At 48.8% G+C, this 16,661-nt stretch overlaps 2 protein-coding genes across 3 annotated transcripts in view; one reads left to right on the top strand and one right to left on the bottom strand.

Moving 5' to 3' along the window:
- The window catches only part of CHST10 (carbohydrate sulfotransferase 10), a 31,274-nt gene extending 16,787 nt beyond the window's left edge, over window positions 1-14,487 (bottom strand). Inside the window, exons 1-5 of one of the 2 annotated variants that reach the window (XM_058534461.1) lie at window positions 14,305-14,487; window positions 12,674-12,788; window positions 12,112-12,180; window positions 2,336-2,448; window positions 1,658-1,785 (exon numbers count right to left, since the gene is read on the bottom strand). In XM_058534461.1, the coding sequence (XP_058390444.1) occupies window positions 1,658-1,785; window positions 2,336-2,382 (175 nt within the window). In that variant the 5' untranslated portion in view covers window positions 2,383-2,448; window positions 12,112-12,180; window positions 12,674-12,788; window positions 14,305-14,487. The remainder of the gene's footprint in view (window positions 1-1,657; window positions 1,786-2,335; window positions 2,449-12,111; window positions 12,181-12,673; window positions 12,789-14,304) is intronic. The other variant, XM_058534462.1, reaches the window with a different exon arrangement.
- On the top strand, window positions 14,135-14,743 carry LOC131399961 (basic proline-rich protein-like). Its single transcript, XM_058534635.1, has one exon. It carries the CDS (start codon window positions 14,135-14,137, stop codon window positions 14,741-14,743), a length of 609 nt encoding a protein of 202 aa, XP_058390618.1.
- The last annotated feature ends 1,918 nt before the right edge of the window (window positions 14,744-16,661 follow it).

The following is a 16,661-nucleotide window of genomic DNA, read 5'->3' as shown; positions in this document are numbered from 1 at the left end:
TCCACTGGGACCCGCTGCTCGAGATTCTAATCCACTTGGTCTCGGGTTGGGCCCAAGCAGCGGAAGGTTTACAAAGTCCCGCAGGTGATTCTAAAGTGTCATGGGGGCGAGAACCTCTGCTCTACTGCTTAACAAGGGGTCTCCATTCCAGGTAGCATGTAACTGCGCTGGAGCAGCAGTCCAAACTGTCAAGCTGAGATCTTCATCTCAAATTCCAACAACCCTCCAACATTCAGCCCTTGCTGTCTCGATGGAGGCCCTGGTCCCCAGTGTGAGCCGTGATTATCCGTGATGCTCCACGATGCTCTGTAATGCTCCTGGGACCCCAGAGAACTGCAGGTGTAACACCACCTTCCTGAGGCTGTGAAAACCTCTCAGGTTCTCACGAGGGCTTCTGGAAGATGAGGGAGGGACTTGTGATGACGGCCAGTTGGGGCCTGAAGCACTAAGGGCCTGATCACTTACTGAGTGGAAATGAGCTGAGAACCAGCCCTTGGGGCCAATTTCAGGGCTTCCCTCTTTGGCCTGCAGATCTGCCTTCCAGCCTTGCTGTTCCTCTACAGACAGGGCGGGAGACAGAGATGATGGGGGCAGGTGTGGGCATCGGGCACCCTCAGCACAGCAGGGACACGCAGGAACTCTCTGGAGTTCAGCAGAGCCTGTAGCCTGCTGGTCACACGGACAGCACAGGTCGTGCAGCCGCTAGGAATAAATGAGGAAAACTGCTGGAATGGACACTTTCTCATCTCCCTTTCCTAAGGGGCACCGTCTGCAACAGAATGTGCAAAGTGCTGTGCAGACTGAAGATGCTGGGCGCACCCGTGTTCACACGCAGCCTCCCTATTAGGCAGGTGTTGTCAGGCCAATCAAAGTTGCTCATGAGACTTTTCGACATCTCCCGTGTGCCCTGCCTCACTTTGCCACTGAAAGGAGTGGCCTCAGGGTTCAAGGTGACCATCACCGCACCCCCTTACGTGTACCCAGCACTTCCCACATCACAGAGAGCTTCATGGACTCAGGTCAGTCTTGGAGCTGTCAGAGCAGGCAGCACTCCCGTTTTGTAGAAAAAACACTAAGGCCTAGGTAAGCAAAGCTCAGGGGCATGAACCAGAATCAACTCTTCTGAGGCTGCGCGTGGTGCTCTTTCTACGCCCTCATCTGAGCGCCTACATCAAGTCAAGGGGAGTTAAAAAGTCCTTGAAGACAACCTGACATAGAGATATTTAAATCACCTTCCTTCCAGCGAACTGAAGGTGACTTCCAAACACGGGGTCACCAGCGCACAGCACCAGCTGGCACAGGGGCAGGCCGAGCAATCTCGGCAGCATCTCACGATGACCCCAAGCAGGGCGACTTCCTAGACCCGGAGCCCACGAGAAGCCTTGATGCATGGTTTGCTGGGAGGAGGCCACCAAGGAAGCCCACAAAGAAAGCACGTTCTGCCTGCCCCCAGGGGAAGTACTTCCTTCCATCCCTTTCTACCTCCCCTCTCACAGCTCTGTCACACAAGAGATTTGGACACCATGACCTCCAAGGTCACTTGTGGCATTAAACTCCTTCAATTCTGTGACAAAGGTCATATGCGCATGTACCCAGAAACAATATCACAGCAAGGTCTAGATTAGCCAAAACCCATTCCATGAGGGAGCGCACCTACCATCAGGGTCTTTAAAGGTCAACGTGATGAATTTGCTAGCCACCATGAACATGAAAACCACCCAAAAGCATGCGGCCAACAGAAGCCACTGGTGGTGCATGTTGTCAAACGCCAGCCATTCAGGGATTCTTCCTGGAAAACACAAGCGAAACACCTCTGCTGCTTACAGATAAGTCAATTAAACAAAAGGTAATAAAAAGAACAGGTGATTTCAGTTAATAGAATCAATACAAATATTAAAAAATTATTTTTCTGTTGATACAACGTGTATTTTGACTCAGTATTTAACATTTTACTTTTAGTTAATAATATTAACTTATAGATTTGATAATCAAATTGAAAACACCTCATGGAAAGAAGCCATTTCTATTTGTTTTTGGAACGCGTGATAAGATTTTACTTCTGCAGATCTGCCTCTTGCCTCCTTTCTGGCCCAGGTTAACGTCAAAACGTGTTGCTGGTACCCGGCACCCAGCAGCGCCTGGAAACAGGTGGGCAGGAGGAGGCCTGCCAAGGGCCAGACCTTTGCCGCGTGGAATTCACAGAGGAGAGAAGCCATTCTGAGGCAACTACACGCAGGCTGTGTTTAAAATCCTGCCTTGCTGGGATGCAGCCTCACCTAGAGAATCTCTAAAGCAGTAAAGAAAGGAACACTGGACCTTCTGCGTCTCCATTCACTTGCCTGCGAGGGCCTGTGCCGAACCTTGGGGGTGGCTGTGCCTCATGCTCTCACTGCCCAGGAGCCGTGCAGAGCACGTCCGTCCTCAGCGGGTCACACACGTTGCACTCTGCTGCAGGGGACACATACAGAAACGGAAGCCACAGTCAATTCTTGGCAGGAGAGACAAAAGAGTGTGTTTCATTTCACCTTTAACACAGTGCTTCTTCAAGCCAAACCAAACCACTTAAAGAGACCATGCTGGGCGGGGTCCGTTTCCACCAGCTGACAGAGGCCATCCATCACTCCTGGGCAGGAGGGAGAACTGGTCCTCACGGTGCTGACAGCAAGGGATTTCAGAGAGCTTCTGAATGCTGGATGGGACAGAGCTCAGCGACGACCCAGGTAATCAACTCTCCTCCTCATCTCAACATTCTCACTGCAACTAGGCATCTGAAACCTGAACTCCCTCCAGCAAGTGGTTATCAGCCTGCACCTGAATACATCCTGCAGTGGGTAGCTCACCACCTGCCATGCGGCCTGTACCTTTAGAGGGCGGCTCGTGAGCCATCCTCTGTCATCCTCAGGTGCCCACACATTAGGCCCAGTGTGTTTCCCGAGGTCCCCAAGTAGGGCTGCCACATGAACTAAACATACAGGCTGCCCAGTTAAGTTTGAACTGCAGATAAACAATAAATAATTTTGTAGTGTAAGTATGTCTCAAATACTACATGGGGTATACATTTACTAAAACAAGCTACTTATTGTCTCTCTGAATTTCAAATTTAACTGGGTGTCCTGTACTGTATCCGGCAACACGACCCAACAAGGAGAACACCAATCCCTCTCTACCTGCCTGAAGCCAGCAGGCCTGTCCCAGCCGAGCCTCCCTTTGTCCTTCTCCCCTGCCTAGTCTGAGGCAGCCACACAAAGCAGAGAGCCCTAGGGGGCTCCACCACCCACCAGCTCTGTGACTTAGCAAGTCACTTAACTCCTAAGCCTTGCCTTCCCATCCGTGACACAAGGCTCTCCTCTGCCCAGGGTGGCCATGAGGATGAAATGGGAGAACGCACATAAAGGGCCAGTACCACCTGGCCTGGAGCAGACCCTCTATAAATATAAACCGACCAGTACCTCAGCATCCTTTGTGACCTTCTGATTTAATCTATGTGTACCCTTCTAAGTGTGGTGACAAGAAATTAACATGACAGCGTGGTCAGCCCCAAGAAGAAAGGGAAAGAAAGGCGAGACTCTCATTGTAGGCGACTCCAGCTACGAACCCTTCTCTTCTAGAGACAAGTGAGGCACAGACTGTGCCAGAGGCCGCAGAGCACAGCAGTCCTGACCCTCCGAGACAGTGACACTCGGAGGGGTCCACCCCATGGGTCACAGTGCAGGCACCCCACTGAGAAACCCCAGCTGCAGGCCTTTTCTAATAGAGGGCGGAGGGGCCGGTGTGGGTTGGGAGCGAGTAGAGAGAAAGGAGACAAGCGCCAAGGAGGTGGCAGGCATTCGTTCCCGCACTAGTTCTCAGGAAGACTTAGAGGCCGAGGTTCTGAGCGGCCTGGGGCTTGCAAGCCACACTTTGCTGAGATAAGTGCTATGGACAAGTGACCACAGATGAGCAGGTCTCCTCCCTCACACATGCAAACACACTCACTCTGCAGAGCAGGGAGCAGAACCTCCTAGCACGGCCCACTTTCAGCGTCCTGCCTGCTCACACCTCCTGGGCTTCCGGGCCCTGAGCCCCCTCCCTGGCATCAGGCCAGCACGCGGGAGGTTTTTATGGTTTAAGGATCTACTCTTTCCACTGGGAACTAGTCTTCTGAAAGGATCTGAGTTTGCCCACTGAGCTCACCTCTAGATAAAAGTGGAAGATAAAGAATCACTAGCCTTTCATGAAAATGAGGATCACATCACCTGCTCTCCAGGAAGCCAGGTGGCTCCGGGGTAGGATTTCTCCGTAGGGGCTAACTGAAAAGTGAGACCTGCACTGTCTAGAAGCCATGCCTGCCTTCCTAAGTCTTGGCTTTTCATTTAAAGTCAGGAGCGCTTCACTTCTTCCACCAGGCCGGGGTTGTGGGGGGGTGGGGGAGTGTCTATTCTCTTCCTCTCCAAGCTGGGCAGCTCGGGGTCAGTCACTGAATAGCTCTCTGGGCCCCAGCTGTCTCATCTGTGAGGCTAAAACAGCCACCTGCATACCCATCAGTGTGCTGTGAGGGCCCCATCAGAGAGTCTGCCAAAGTACCTCCTCCACAAGCTACAACAGATCACCTAACGTCTTCTTTCAGATTGGAATTTTATCTCAGAAAAGTTCAACTTCTGAAGTGACTTCTGCTAAACTCCTACTAAACTAAGACACCTAGAGAGCCCCGACCCCTTCCAAGCCCGGCCACTGCAGCAGGGTTGGGAAAAGGGTGGTCTGCAGGGCTCCCACCCTCCTCTCACCTCCTTCATGGCCCACCTGGACTGGGTGGGGATGGTGCCCAGAACGTGGGGACTCTGATGGGGGCTGCAAATTTGGAAAGTCTCACGAGCATAAACCCCAGCCCCTGCCAAATATGCTCTCTTCTGAAGAAGAGTATAAAGCCACAGGCCCCCACCAGTGTCTTGAGTACAGCCACCCAGACCAGACTGAGGCCTGCCAATGACCCCCAGGCCACAGAGCCTGCGGGGGTCAGTGTGAAGGCCTGTGCTGGGGCAGCCTGGCAGGCAGCTCTCTCCGGCCACTGGGCTTCAGCAGGCCTGCCCCCCTCCCTGGGCACAGCACACACACACTCGGCTCTCCCTGATCACCACCCTGCTGGCGCCCCCAAAGCCGCTCTCCATCACCTCATCTTGTTTCACTTCCTTCACTGCACCGACCACATCAATGCTTTCAGGTGTTTACCGCCTGCTTCCCCTGGAATGTAAGCTCCTGCGAGTGTAGCAAGGACCAGAGCCTGCCCGGCACACAGTAAGTCAGCAATCGTTATGTGCTGAATGATTACGTCAACGAAGGAGCTTACTAGGAGAACGCAGGAGAGCTGAAAGGTACTTTAGAAGGCACCTTGCCCAACCCTCCACCTGGGAGTTTCCAAACTCTTTCAAGTATGAGGCCCCATTTAAACCTCAAAATATTTCTCCAGTCTCCTTATGAGAGTAGTTATATATTTAATATCCTTTAACTGAGACTAGAAAACAACCAAAAGCTACTAAGACTTCAGTATTACTTGAAAATAAAATTATATTTTATAAGTCACAGCACTTACATGCATTTGAACAGACATACGACTTAAAACATACTGATTGGGGTTAAGAAATCATGCCAGAGGGGCCGGCCTGCTGGTGTAATGGTTAAGCTCACACGCTCTACTTCGGTGGCCCGGGGTTTGCTGGTTTGGATCCTGGGCGTGGACCTACACACCACTCATCAGGCCATGCTGAGGCGGTGTCCAACACAGGGCAACTAGAAGGACATACAACTACGACATACTACTATCTACTGGGGCTTTGGGGAGAAAAAAGGAGGAAGACTGGCAACAGATGTTAATTCAAGGCCAATCTTCCTCAAAAAAACAAAAGAAATTATGCCCGAGTCCAAAAAAATTTTTAATTCTAAATAAAACTCTATGCTGAAAGGCAAGCTAATTACCTAGATCCAAAGCGTTAACAGGAAACAAAAAGGTAAGTTGCAAACTGAAAGTATGATCCTATGTTAAAAAAAATTATATATACGTGGCTGTACGTGATTATACACACAGGCAGACGCACACACGTATGCAATGCACAGAATAAAACCTTGAGAGGATGAGTGGAGTCACTTTTTCCTTTGCACAATTTTGTATTTTAAGAAAATCTTTGTAATAAGCATGTATCCATTTTATAATAAAAACCAATAAAATACAGAAAGTGCCACCTACATACGAGTCCCCTGGTGTTTCTACTTCTGTTTAGTTTCTACCTGACTGCTGCCAACTGCAGGCTTCCTCACCACGTTGTAAGATGTGGCAAAGGATGGCAAACACTCCTCCAGCCAGAAAAAATGTCGTTAACAAAGTCAATATGTATCTGAATATTTGGTAGATAGATCTCTGTCTTCATTAGTTTTTATTTACTTTTAAAAAAATGATTTGACGTTTACAACATCAAGTAGAGAGAATAATATAATCAACACCTGTTTACAGATACTCAGCTCTAATAGTTTTGCTGTACTTGAGTTTATTTATTTATTTATTTATTTTTTTGGTGAGGAAGATCGGCCCTGAGCTAACATCTGCCAGTTCTCCTCTTTTTGCTGAGGAAGACTGGCCCTGGGCTAACATCCGTGCCCATCTTCGTCCACTTTATATGGGATGCCGCCACAGCACGGCCTGACAAGCGGTGCGTCGGTGCGCACCCGGGATCCGACCTGGCGAACCCCGCGCCGCCACAGCGGAGCGTGCGCACTTAACCGCTTGTGCCACTGGGCCGGCCCCTGTACTTGAGTTTTTAAAGGAAATAAAGTGTTAGAGACAAGGTTGGAGCCCCTCCCTCCACAGAGGTACCCCTCCATCCAGGTTATTACACTTTCCCTACATCAAATACGACTCCTCTGATAGAAGTGGCAGGGCTTTAGGAAGGTGGCCCTCCTGCCCAGATAAAGGCAGAGCAGCCTGGGGAAGGTGGGAAGGCGCGTTTGCCCAGGGCCTGCAAGGACGCACTGCGTTATGTATAGATGCTTTCTAGGGAGGTTCATACCAGTGGTAAAGCCCAGGGTGAAGAGATGTGCAATTTTTTTTTTTTTTGTGAGGAAGATTATCCCTGAGCTAACATCTATTGCCAACCCTCCTCGTTTTGCTGAGGAAGACTGGCCCTGGGCTAACATCCGTGCCCATCTTCTTCTATTTTATACATGGGATGCCCCCACAGCATGGCTTGATAAGTGGTGTATAGGTCCGCGCCTGGGATCTGAACCTGAGAACCCTGGGGCCGCGGAAGCGGAGCGCATGCACTTCACCACTACACCACCGGGCCGGCCCCAGAGATGCATAATTTTTAAGCACTCCACTTTTTTTTCTCATGGTCTACAGCAAGAAAATTTACAAATTATATACAGACAAGTGAAAAAGCTGTCAAGGAAAGCTAGTTAAAAATTTAGATAAATCGGGACTGGTTCTCCAAGTGGCATGTATGTGAGCCAACCACAGCCAGTAAGATGAGAGCCTGGTACCTATCCTCAGGTCCAATATCCCTACAGTTTACAACGTGTGATACACAAACACGAGTAGATGTACATCTGCATATACTTTTAAGGACAAAATAATCTAAAACTAATTATTTGCCAAGTTCATCATGAAAAAGTGTATGCATTCTCCAACAGAATAGGCATCAGGGACACAACACTGAGTCTCACACACACACACAGTTCATGTCCTCAGGGAGCCTACAGTCTGACGGAGAGACCCACATGCACCAAAGAATCGATCCAAGAAGGAGTAGGAGGCAGAGGGACATGGTGCGGTGAGAGGAAAATACAAGGGGACAGGACCTGGGTGGAGAGGACAGCAGTTACCTAAGGAGGTGAAAGGTCAGGGTTCCAGGCCAGGGCAACAGCACGGAACAGCAGCCCAGGGATAGGTGGGAGCAAGCCAGGGCTCTGAGTAACTAAAGGAAGACCCCTGTGGCTGGAGTCTCCAGAGCCCGGTTAGAGATGAGCCAAAGCACATGTGGTCAGACAACGCTGGGCCTTAGAGAGCTGTTACAGAATTTAGTTTTTACCTTGTGGGCAACGGAAAGCCACTGAAGAGAGTTTTACGTGAGAAGAGGAGTAGCTGTGTTGTGACCTGATTTAAATTTTGAAACTATTTCTCTGGCAGCAGAGTCCAAGATGTAAAGCACAACCGTCCACTGGGCAGTTCCCCAGCCTCAAGGTCATTTCCACAGGGGGAGCGGGAGTCCTCTAATCAGGACAAGGAAGCCCAGCTGAGCGCTCACGTCAGCACATCAGCGCCCAGGTCTCTAAACACCTGCGGAGGAACTAGTACGATCCACACTATCTGACAGGTTGGGTTTTTATGAACCCTAAGAGTGGTGTGTCCAGTTAGCTGTGGCATGTTTTGCTTTGAGATTACATGCATTCTGAATCTAGATATCGATGTATCGGTGTCTGACTTGATGTTAACGGCAGTGGTTCCCAGCCCTGGCTGTACATGAGAATCACCTGGGGAGCTTTTAAAAAATATAGCAACGCCCTGGGCCCCAAGAACACTAGAGGCAAGACAACACAACTCTCTGGAAATGGATCCGGGGCATGTTTTAGAAGCTCTGCACGGGGTTCTAAGGAGCAGCCAGGACTGAGAACTGCTGGTCCAGGCCTCCAGCCCTTCTCAACTTTTCATGCCTACAGGAATCCCTGGGGATCTTGTTAAAATGCAGATTCTAGGCATTCTAACATAATAGCCCTTCTCCCACCACCACCTTCCACTGTAAGAAGGAAAACTGGTAGCCAAAGAGAACCTGTTAACTAGAGTCTATGGACACTCTGAAAAGACAGCTTCAAGAGGTTTAATTAGAATCAAATACCTCCGTCACTATTCCCATTTACTCTCTTTTCCAGCGCTCCCATCTATGGGTAACGAGACTCTGTAGAATTAGGATTTGGTCTGACCTTGGAAAAAATCATAATTTGCCTCATTTTGTTTTCAAACAAAAAGAGAGGCATTCCAAATTCCCTTAGCCTCAACTCCTCTAAGCCTGCCCCACTATCTGCATTGTTTCCTTGAATACACAAATTCTCCATGGGGTTTGCCTCCTGTCCAAGGCTCACTATTTCCGTCTGCAGAGAGACTGGGGCCTGACATCAACAGTCCTTTCTCCACGGCTCTGTCAAGGGCCACTGCTCTCCCTGTAGCCTGGTGACAAACGGCCTTTAAAAAGCCTGACATTTTCTGTAATTAACTCTCCTTTGTTCAAAGAGCCAAGACAACTCCCAAAGTGCCTCCTGCAGCTAATGGTAGCAAACTTGAGGGTGCCCAGGCCCCCTGTGGTCACGGTGTGCTACCCTGAACAGAGTCCCCAGGGCCCCCAGGAGTCAGCACATTTCCCATTTCCAGCCATAAGTGGGATGTTCACGTGCCAAGACGGCAGCATGCGAAACCAGACCACAGGGTCAGGCTCTTTGAAAACCCCAGAAGCAGAACTGGTGGTTCAAGAACTTAAGAACATGTGAGCAAAGCAGGGTCAGGGAAGCAAGAACTTAGCTGAACCTACAAGAAATCCTAATCGGTTCTTCTCTGTCTCTAAAATAAAAGAAAGAGAGCACACAGTTTACATACCTGTAATTACTAACAACAGGTTTGGTACTATCATTATCTTTTGGTGCAAATTCTCCCTCCCCTGCATTTTCAAAAAGATGCTTGTAAATCCATCTTGCTCAGCTGCCAATAACATTCCTGCCTGTAGCTCTTTCCCGCGTGTTTGCGTTGTCATCCAAAAGGACATGGCCTCTCTGAATTTGTGCTGAAGAGCGTGACTCCCACCTGCCTTGTTCTTTTACTAGGCACAGTCACTTGTTAAAGGCTCTGAAGAGTCCTGTAATAAATAAGCCCTCTTAACTCTGCTTAAAACAATTTAAAAAAAAAAAAAAAAGCAAGTGGTCTAGATGTGCACACAGCAACATAGTTAAATCTCAAAACCGTGGTGCAAAAGAAATAAAGTAAAAATAGAATGAGATGTATGACACAGTGCCATTTCTGTAAATTAAAAATGCATGCACTGAAACCAAAAATACATGTTCTGCAAAAACATATAGGAAGCAAGAAAACGATGACCTTTCCAGTGATTTCTTATGGGGGGGTGGGAAATGAGATTGAGGAAAGGGGATTAAAAAAGAATCTACAGGGGCCGGCCCGGTGGCGCAAGCGGTTAAGTGCGTGCGCTCCGCTGCGGCGGCCCAGGGTTCGCTGGTTCGGATCCCGGGCGCGCACCGACGCACTGCTTGGCAAGCCATGCTGTGGCGGCGTCCCATATAAAGTGGAGGAAGATGGGCACAGATGTTAACCCAGGGCCGTCTTCCTCAGCAAAAAAAGAGGAGGATTGGCAGATGTTAGCACAGGGCTGATCTCCTCACAAAAAAAAAGAAAAAAAGAATCTACAAGTAAACTAAATAAAAGAAGGACCCCGTGAACATCAGGGCTGGTAAGTGAGGAGTAACATTCACTTATCTCCTTGAATGTGAAGGAGAGAGAACGACAGACAACTAGATAGAGACAGAGACAGGAGATGAGATACAACAAAACAAAAACCCTTGCTTTTTTCCAAATGTCATTCATTCATTCATTCAGCAATATTTACCAAGTGCCTACTCTGAGCCAGGAGCTGTTCTAGGCCCCGGGGACACAGCAACACCCCCTCCTCTCCTGGTGCCTGGTACTCATAGGGCCAGATAGGCCGCAAGCAAACAGCCATAATGTCTAGCATCCCACCAGGCAGGCGCTGAGTGCCAGGGTTAATAGCGAATGAGCGTCAGGGATAGATGGAGGGCCCCTGGCAGAGAAGGTGTTGAGAAGAGGGGGAATAGAGTGAGGAACGAATCAGGCAGCCACCCAGGCGAAGAGCTTGGTCCGGGTCCCAGGATCCCAAGAGCAGCAAGGTGGGCCGTGCCCCTCTCTCAGAGCGAGCAAGAGGGCACAGAAGTGGCCCAGATAAAGAGACCCGTGAATGACCCTTTACTGAGATGGAAACTCCTGGCCCCCGAACCCCATCACACAACCCCCCCAGGGAAAGGATCACGTGTCCAGTGTTCAGTTTTTAAAACATTCTTTCAAAACACACCCAGACACTGAAGGAAACTTCAAGAAAAAAATCTGGTAAGGTACAAGGCACTGTTAGCTCCAGGAGGACTAAGAGGGTTTGAAAAGGGAACTAGAGAGCAGGGCTGGGGCAACGGGGACCTAATGATCTAAAATGTATTACCCGATCAATAAGATTATTAAATTACAACTTAATAAAATAAACTACTGCATATGAATTTATAATATCTATAAAGTTCTATTACACTCACTGCGATTTTTAAATTCATAGTAAGGGGTTCTCTTAATCTACATTCAGAAATCTCCTTTGTCGGGCCGGCCCCGTGGTTTAGCAGTTAAGTGTGCGCACTCCGCTACTGGCGGCCCGGGTTCGGATCCCGGGCGCGCACCGACGCACCGCTTCTCTAGCCATGCTGAGGCCACGTCCCACATACAGCAACTAGAAGGATGTGCAGCTGTGACATGCGGCTATCTACTGGGGCTTTGGGGGGGAAAAAAAAAAGGAGGAGGATTGGCAATAGATGTTAGCTCAGAGCTGGTCTTCCTCAGCAAAAAGAGGAGGATTGGCACGGATGTTAGCTCAGGGCTGATCTTCTTCACGGGAAAAAAAAAAAAAAGAAATCTCCTTTGTCTATTCTGCTGTCGTCATAACTTGTAGTTACCATCTCAGAATGACTGATGAGCCTTAGTTACCGGAATGAAAACACGCTCCTAACTCTGTCCAGCTGAAGCAGGCATCTGAGGTTAAGACAGATTCGCAGGAGCGATGATAAGGAAGAGCACACACCTGGATGGGGCTCACTGCGTGCCAGGCTGCTCTCAGCAGGTACTCAACTCTTCTAATTCAGCCTGAGAGGGTGCTCCGATGATTACAGCTGAGAAAGCGTTTCTAAGTGTATCTGTACCTACTCCTACTTAATGGTTTTAGTTTCCTAAAATCTCCATACGAGCAAGAAAGGAGACAGTAAGAATACTAATGACTTGGATCTCAGGTAACCAGTGAGCTCACATTCTCCTTCACGTACCTTCTGAAGCCTGGGGTCCACATTTCTTGCAGTACTTGCCTTGCCTGAGGTTCTTGGTTCCTCCTGTCACTGTATAGAATAATTAAAAAAACAATAAGCACCATTAAAAGTTATAAAATCAACTTACTGAACATAACTTGGTTTAATAATTTTATTTATTATTTTTCCCTAAAGCCCCAGTAGATAGCCGCATGTCACAGCTGCACATCCTTCTAGTTGCTGTATGTGGGATGTGGCCTCAGCATGGCTGGAGAAGCGGTGCGTCCGTGCTCGCCCGGGATCCGAACCCGGGCCGCCAGCAGCGGAGCTCGCGCACCCAACCGCTAAGCCACGGGGCCGGCCCCATAACTTGTTTTATACTTGAGAAATAGTTAACCACTCTGAGTATTCAAGTATATTTTGCACAACAGGTCTCTTATAGTGAGTTACATTTAGATTTCTTGGTAAACGAATAAATAATCTAAATGTACCAAAAGATCTAGCTGTTTAAAAGACTATTCCCTGTAACTTAGTGTGAAAAACGAAATATTTTTTGTAGCAAAAATAACCAAACCTACTATACCTGTTTTACATGTTTGATATTGGCTAGGGATTCCTGCATAAGATGATCAAATTTTCCAATGCAAGATGTTCTCTGGGACTTGGTATTTCTTCAAGCTTTAACAACCTGGCAAGTTCTAGCCAAATGTCATACAAGGAATAAATAACTGGAAACAAGCCAAACTTATAGAATTAGCAAGATTACAGATTTAACAGAGTTAGCTGGCAAAATAAACATACAACTTATTTAACACACAAAACAAATACAGCCCAAGCTGCCTGGGATGCATGGAGCACAATCTAGCTGTGTTTCCCTTTACTCTTATGAACTCAATATGAAAATTAAAAGCAATTCCATGTTACACAGATCAAAAGATTAAGCTTTATGTACTCACACCCGGATTCTTACAGACCTGTGTCTCGGCTTCTGAAATCTCTAAGGTCCTGCATTCACTTCTCTCTTGTTTCCATTTCCCGCTTTCTCCCACCTTTTTATTGTTTAACCTCAAGCATTTGAAAAATAATCTGAATAATACAACTGCAAATTGCCTAGCATATTTACTAATTCTTTCCTCTCCTTGCAAAGCTCTCCAGTTTTCATTCCAGGGAAGGAAAGAATTTTTCTCTCAGGTGTTTCTTTGAGATTCTATTCTTCAAGGTCAACAGCAAAGATGTAAAGATTCTTCTTTCCATCTTGAAATTCCAATTTTGACCCAAGATGGACTATGCCATAATTACAACAGGAGAAAAGGGAGAAGCCCATTTCTCTCTCTGTCTTTTCCTTTTAACCCAGTCACTGAAAAGAGCGAATAAGTAGGTGTTGGAGACCAGCGTGCTGGAGCTAAACTGAGCTGCCTAATTTTAAGACTGTCTGAGACATTTCTCACTCTGGCTGTTAAAACTGACCAACACCCAACTCTCTACGGCCCAAAGCCCCAGACTTTGGGTGTTGCAGACAAAAAAAAACCTTTATGACAGTCCTCCCGCTTAGCTAACCAGAACCTGGCCACACTGCTTTCTATTCAATGCCCGGCCCTTTCCTGCCTTTAGCAGACTTGGAACACAAAAAACGACAGCTTTTGGAAAACCTGGTTCATCCTCCCAGCCAGAAGTGCAGAAATTGATGCCTCAACCTGCAACTTCTGACAGGCCTCTATATCGTCAAAATCAGAGCTGAGAGCACTCTGCAGCCGATCTGGCAGGAAGCATGCCTTTCCAACCACGGTTCTCCTCTCCCACCCAAGCAGACGTGCTTAACTGTACGCTTAGGAAGGGTTGCACGTGTTCCCTCTTCCCTGCCCTCTCTGTCTCTGCACGCTCCCTGGACCCCAGAGGAACATTTTCTTCCTTTTTCCGCCCCAATTACAAATGCGAATTCTCAGCCACGGATGCAAGAAGTCAATTGCAGATCACCGAGTAGCAATAATTCCACTGATCACAGCATCCCGCAGCAAGGACGCTGCCTTATTGCATAATTAACGTGATGAAGGTTCTTCCCATGAATCCCACGAACTCGGGAGGTCCTCAAGTCGCCCCCAACACACTGGGATGTTGCTCGCAAAGCAAAGCCGGTTCCCCCCGTTTCTCCGTCCACCCAGCGTGGGGTGGGGGTCCGGGTGCGGGGGTCTACGAACCCCCCCCTCGCCTGCTCACCCTCCGTGGAGCCGCACGCAGCTCGCCGGGGTCCTGCGGCCCCTCCGCGGCCCTGGGGGCGCAGCTCGGCTCAGGCCCCGCGGGCCTGGGGGCGAAGCGCGCGGGGTCCGGGCGTCCCGGGAGCGCGGGAGGCTCGCCCCGCCCCGCCCGGAGGCCTCCGCGCCGCCACCGGCGGCCTGAGCCCCGCGGCCCGCCCGGCGCGGGATGTGGCGACGGCGACGGCGCCGGAAAGAGGAAACCGGCGCGGAGGCCTCTCCGGGGGGCGAGGCTGCCGCCGCCCCGCGCGGCCCCGCCGCCACCTCCGTGCGCGCCGCCGGCCCGGCTGTGCGCGGCCCCGCCGCCGTGCACCCGCGCGCGCGCGGCCGCACCTCCGCGCCCGGTCTCCCCGGCGCCGCCCCGCCGCGCGCCCGGACCCCGCGCCTCCCTTCCCCGCCGCTAAAGCAGACTGCCTCCCGGGACAGTAGGGAAACGTGCGGCCAGGCCACCCCCAGGTCTCCACCCAGAAAACAGGTCTGGTGTTGGGGAACGAAAACAATCCCAAACTCGGAAAAAGGAAAAAAAAATAATAATAAAAAATCCAAACCTGGTGAAAGGCAAAGTAGCTTGAGTTTGGGGTACCTCCCAGCATTTCTAATGAGTCTACGTAGAAAAAGCAGGACCTTCTATTCTTTACAGAGCCCCCCCTGGGCTGACAGTCTGGGGGATGTGACTTCGTTGTCCAGGTTTTGTTGGTTAATCAACAACTGCTATAGGCTCAAACAGGTTACCTTAACCCCCTGGAGTTGGAAGTTCTTAACCCGCAGAAGTGGAGAAGGCCTTAGGATCTTAGAGCCGGGCGGAGAAGTCAGTGCCAAAGGTGTTGGGGGCTTTATTGCCCTGGAAAAGGTAAACTAGTTTTCTTTTGATCTAACCTACGTGTTTGCTAACTATCTAATCTGGTTAGCAAACGGGGTAATATACATATGTGTGTACACACACACATGCACACCTAAAATTTTTGTCAAGCTTTCAAGGAACCAGCTTTTTCTTGTCTGCCCTGTTGCTTCCCTCGTTAATGAGTAAAATATAATATTGATGGGGTTCCCCATTTCAGAATTTCACTTTTAACATGATGGCTAACCATCGTGGCTTCAAGATGGGCTGGGGGGGGGGTTTACTCCGTCTTTGGTCACTCCTTCAGATGTTTATTGAGCCCTTTCTTTGGGCACTGTGGTTGACCTGAGACATTTGCTTTCTCCTTGAGGATTTGAAAGGACACACGTATATGGGAGAAGCACAATAAGTAAATTTGGATCTTAGATGTGACATAGAAAATTCTACAGGCTTTAAGGCCCGAAGCTCTGGGAATTAGACCTCATGGGTTCAAATCCTTATTCCACCACACGCAGCTTGTGACCCTGTCAAGTTCCTTTGTCTCTCTGTACCTCAGTTTCCTCATCTATAAAATAGGGATATTATATGATATTTACCTCAGAGTTTGGTACTAAAGAATAATGGAGATAATGCAGTTTAAGTACATAGCACAGTTTTCTACCAGTAGTAAACATTACAATAAACGTAAATTACTTTCATTATTATTATTTATTGCATTCCCAAGATGCTGTTCAAATATTAAAAGATATAGTTCTTTTTAGGGGCTTACACACTGGCGACTAAGGTAACTGAGTATTTTTCTTGGGTTTTTCCAAATTGTTCTGGTTCTTCTTTTCTGTTTCCATAAATGAACTGCAGGAAAGTCTTAGTATGTAGTCTTTATAACAGGAGGACAGTTCCTAAAGTAGCAGTCCACACAGTGTGCTCTGTGGACCCTTGGTGGTCTCCAGGATCCTTGTACGGGCTCTGCCATGTCAAAACTGTTCTCACAATAATACTAGAACATTAGTTGTCTTCACTATTTAGACATTTGCTCTAAATGGTACAAAAGAAATGGGTAAAACTGACGACACTTGGCACGAATCCAGGCAGTGGAACGAAGTTGAGTTGTAGCCATTGCCTTTGTCAGCGCCATGCCCTTGCGGTAAAAACAAACCCACAAACAACAAGTGTCGCTGAAGAATGTCCTCTATGAAGAAGCCATGCCCTTTGGAACGGAGTGGGTCATGCACATAAGCACTCCTGCTGCCTACTCAAGTACCTCGGTTTCTGGAGGGCTCTTGGATGATGGTTTGCAATGCGAAACAGCTGGCTGCTTTTTCCCTGGAACACCATTTTGACTTGAAAGAGCTGACAGACAAACTGTGGTTACACAGACTTGGGTATTTGGCGGACATTTTCTTCAAAATGAATGAAATGAGCCTGTGACTTCAAGGAAAACAAGTGATGGTATTTGTTGCCGATGATAAAATTCAGGCCACCAG

The sequence above is a fragment of the Diceros bicornis genome, chromosome 40, assembly GCF_020826845.1.
Source record: "Diceros bicornis minor isolate mBicDic1 chromosome 40, mDicBic1.mat.cur, whole genome shotgun sequence".
Taxonomy (NCBI): Eukaryota; Metazoa; Chordata; class Mammalia; order Perissodactyla; family Rhinocerotidae; genus Diceros; species Diceros bicornis.
This window is presented reverse-complemented; position numbering and strand designations above follow the sequence as displayed.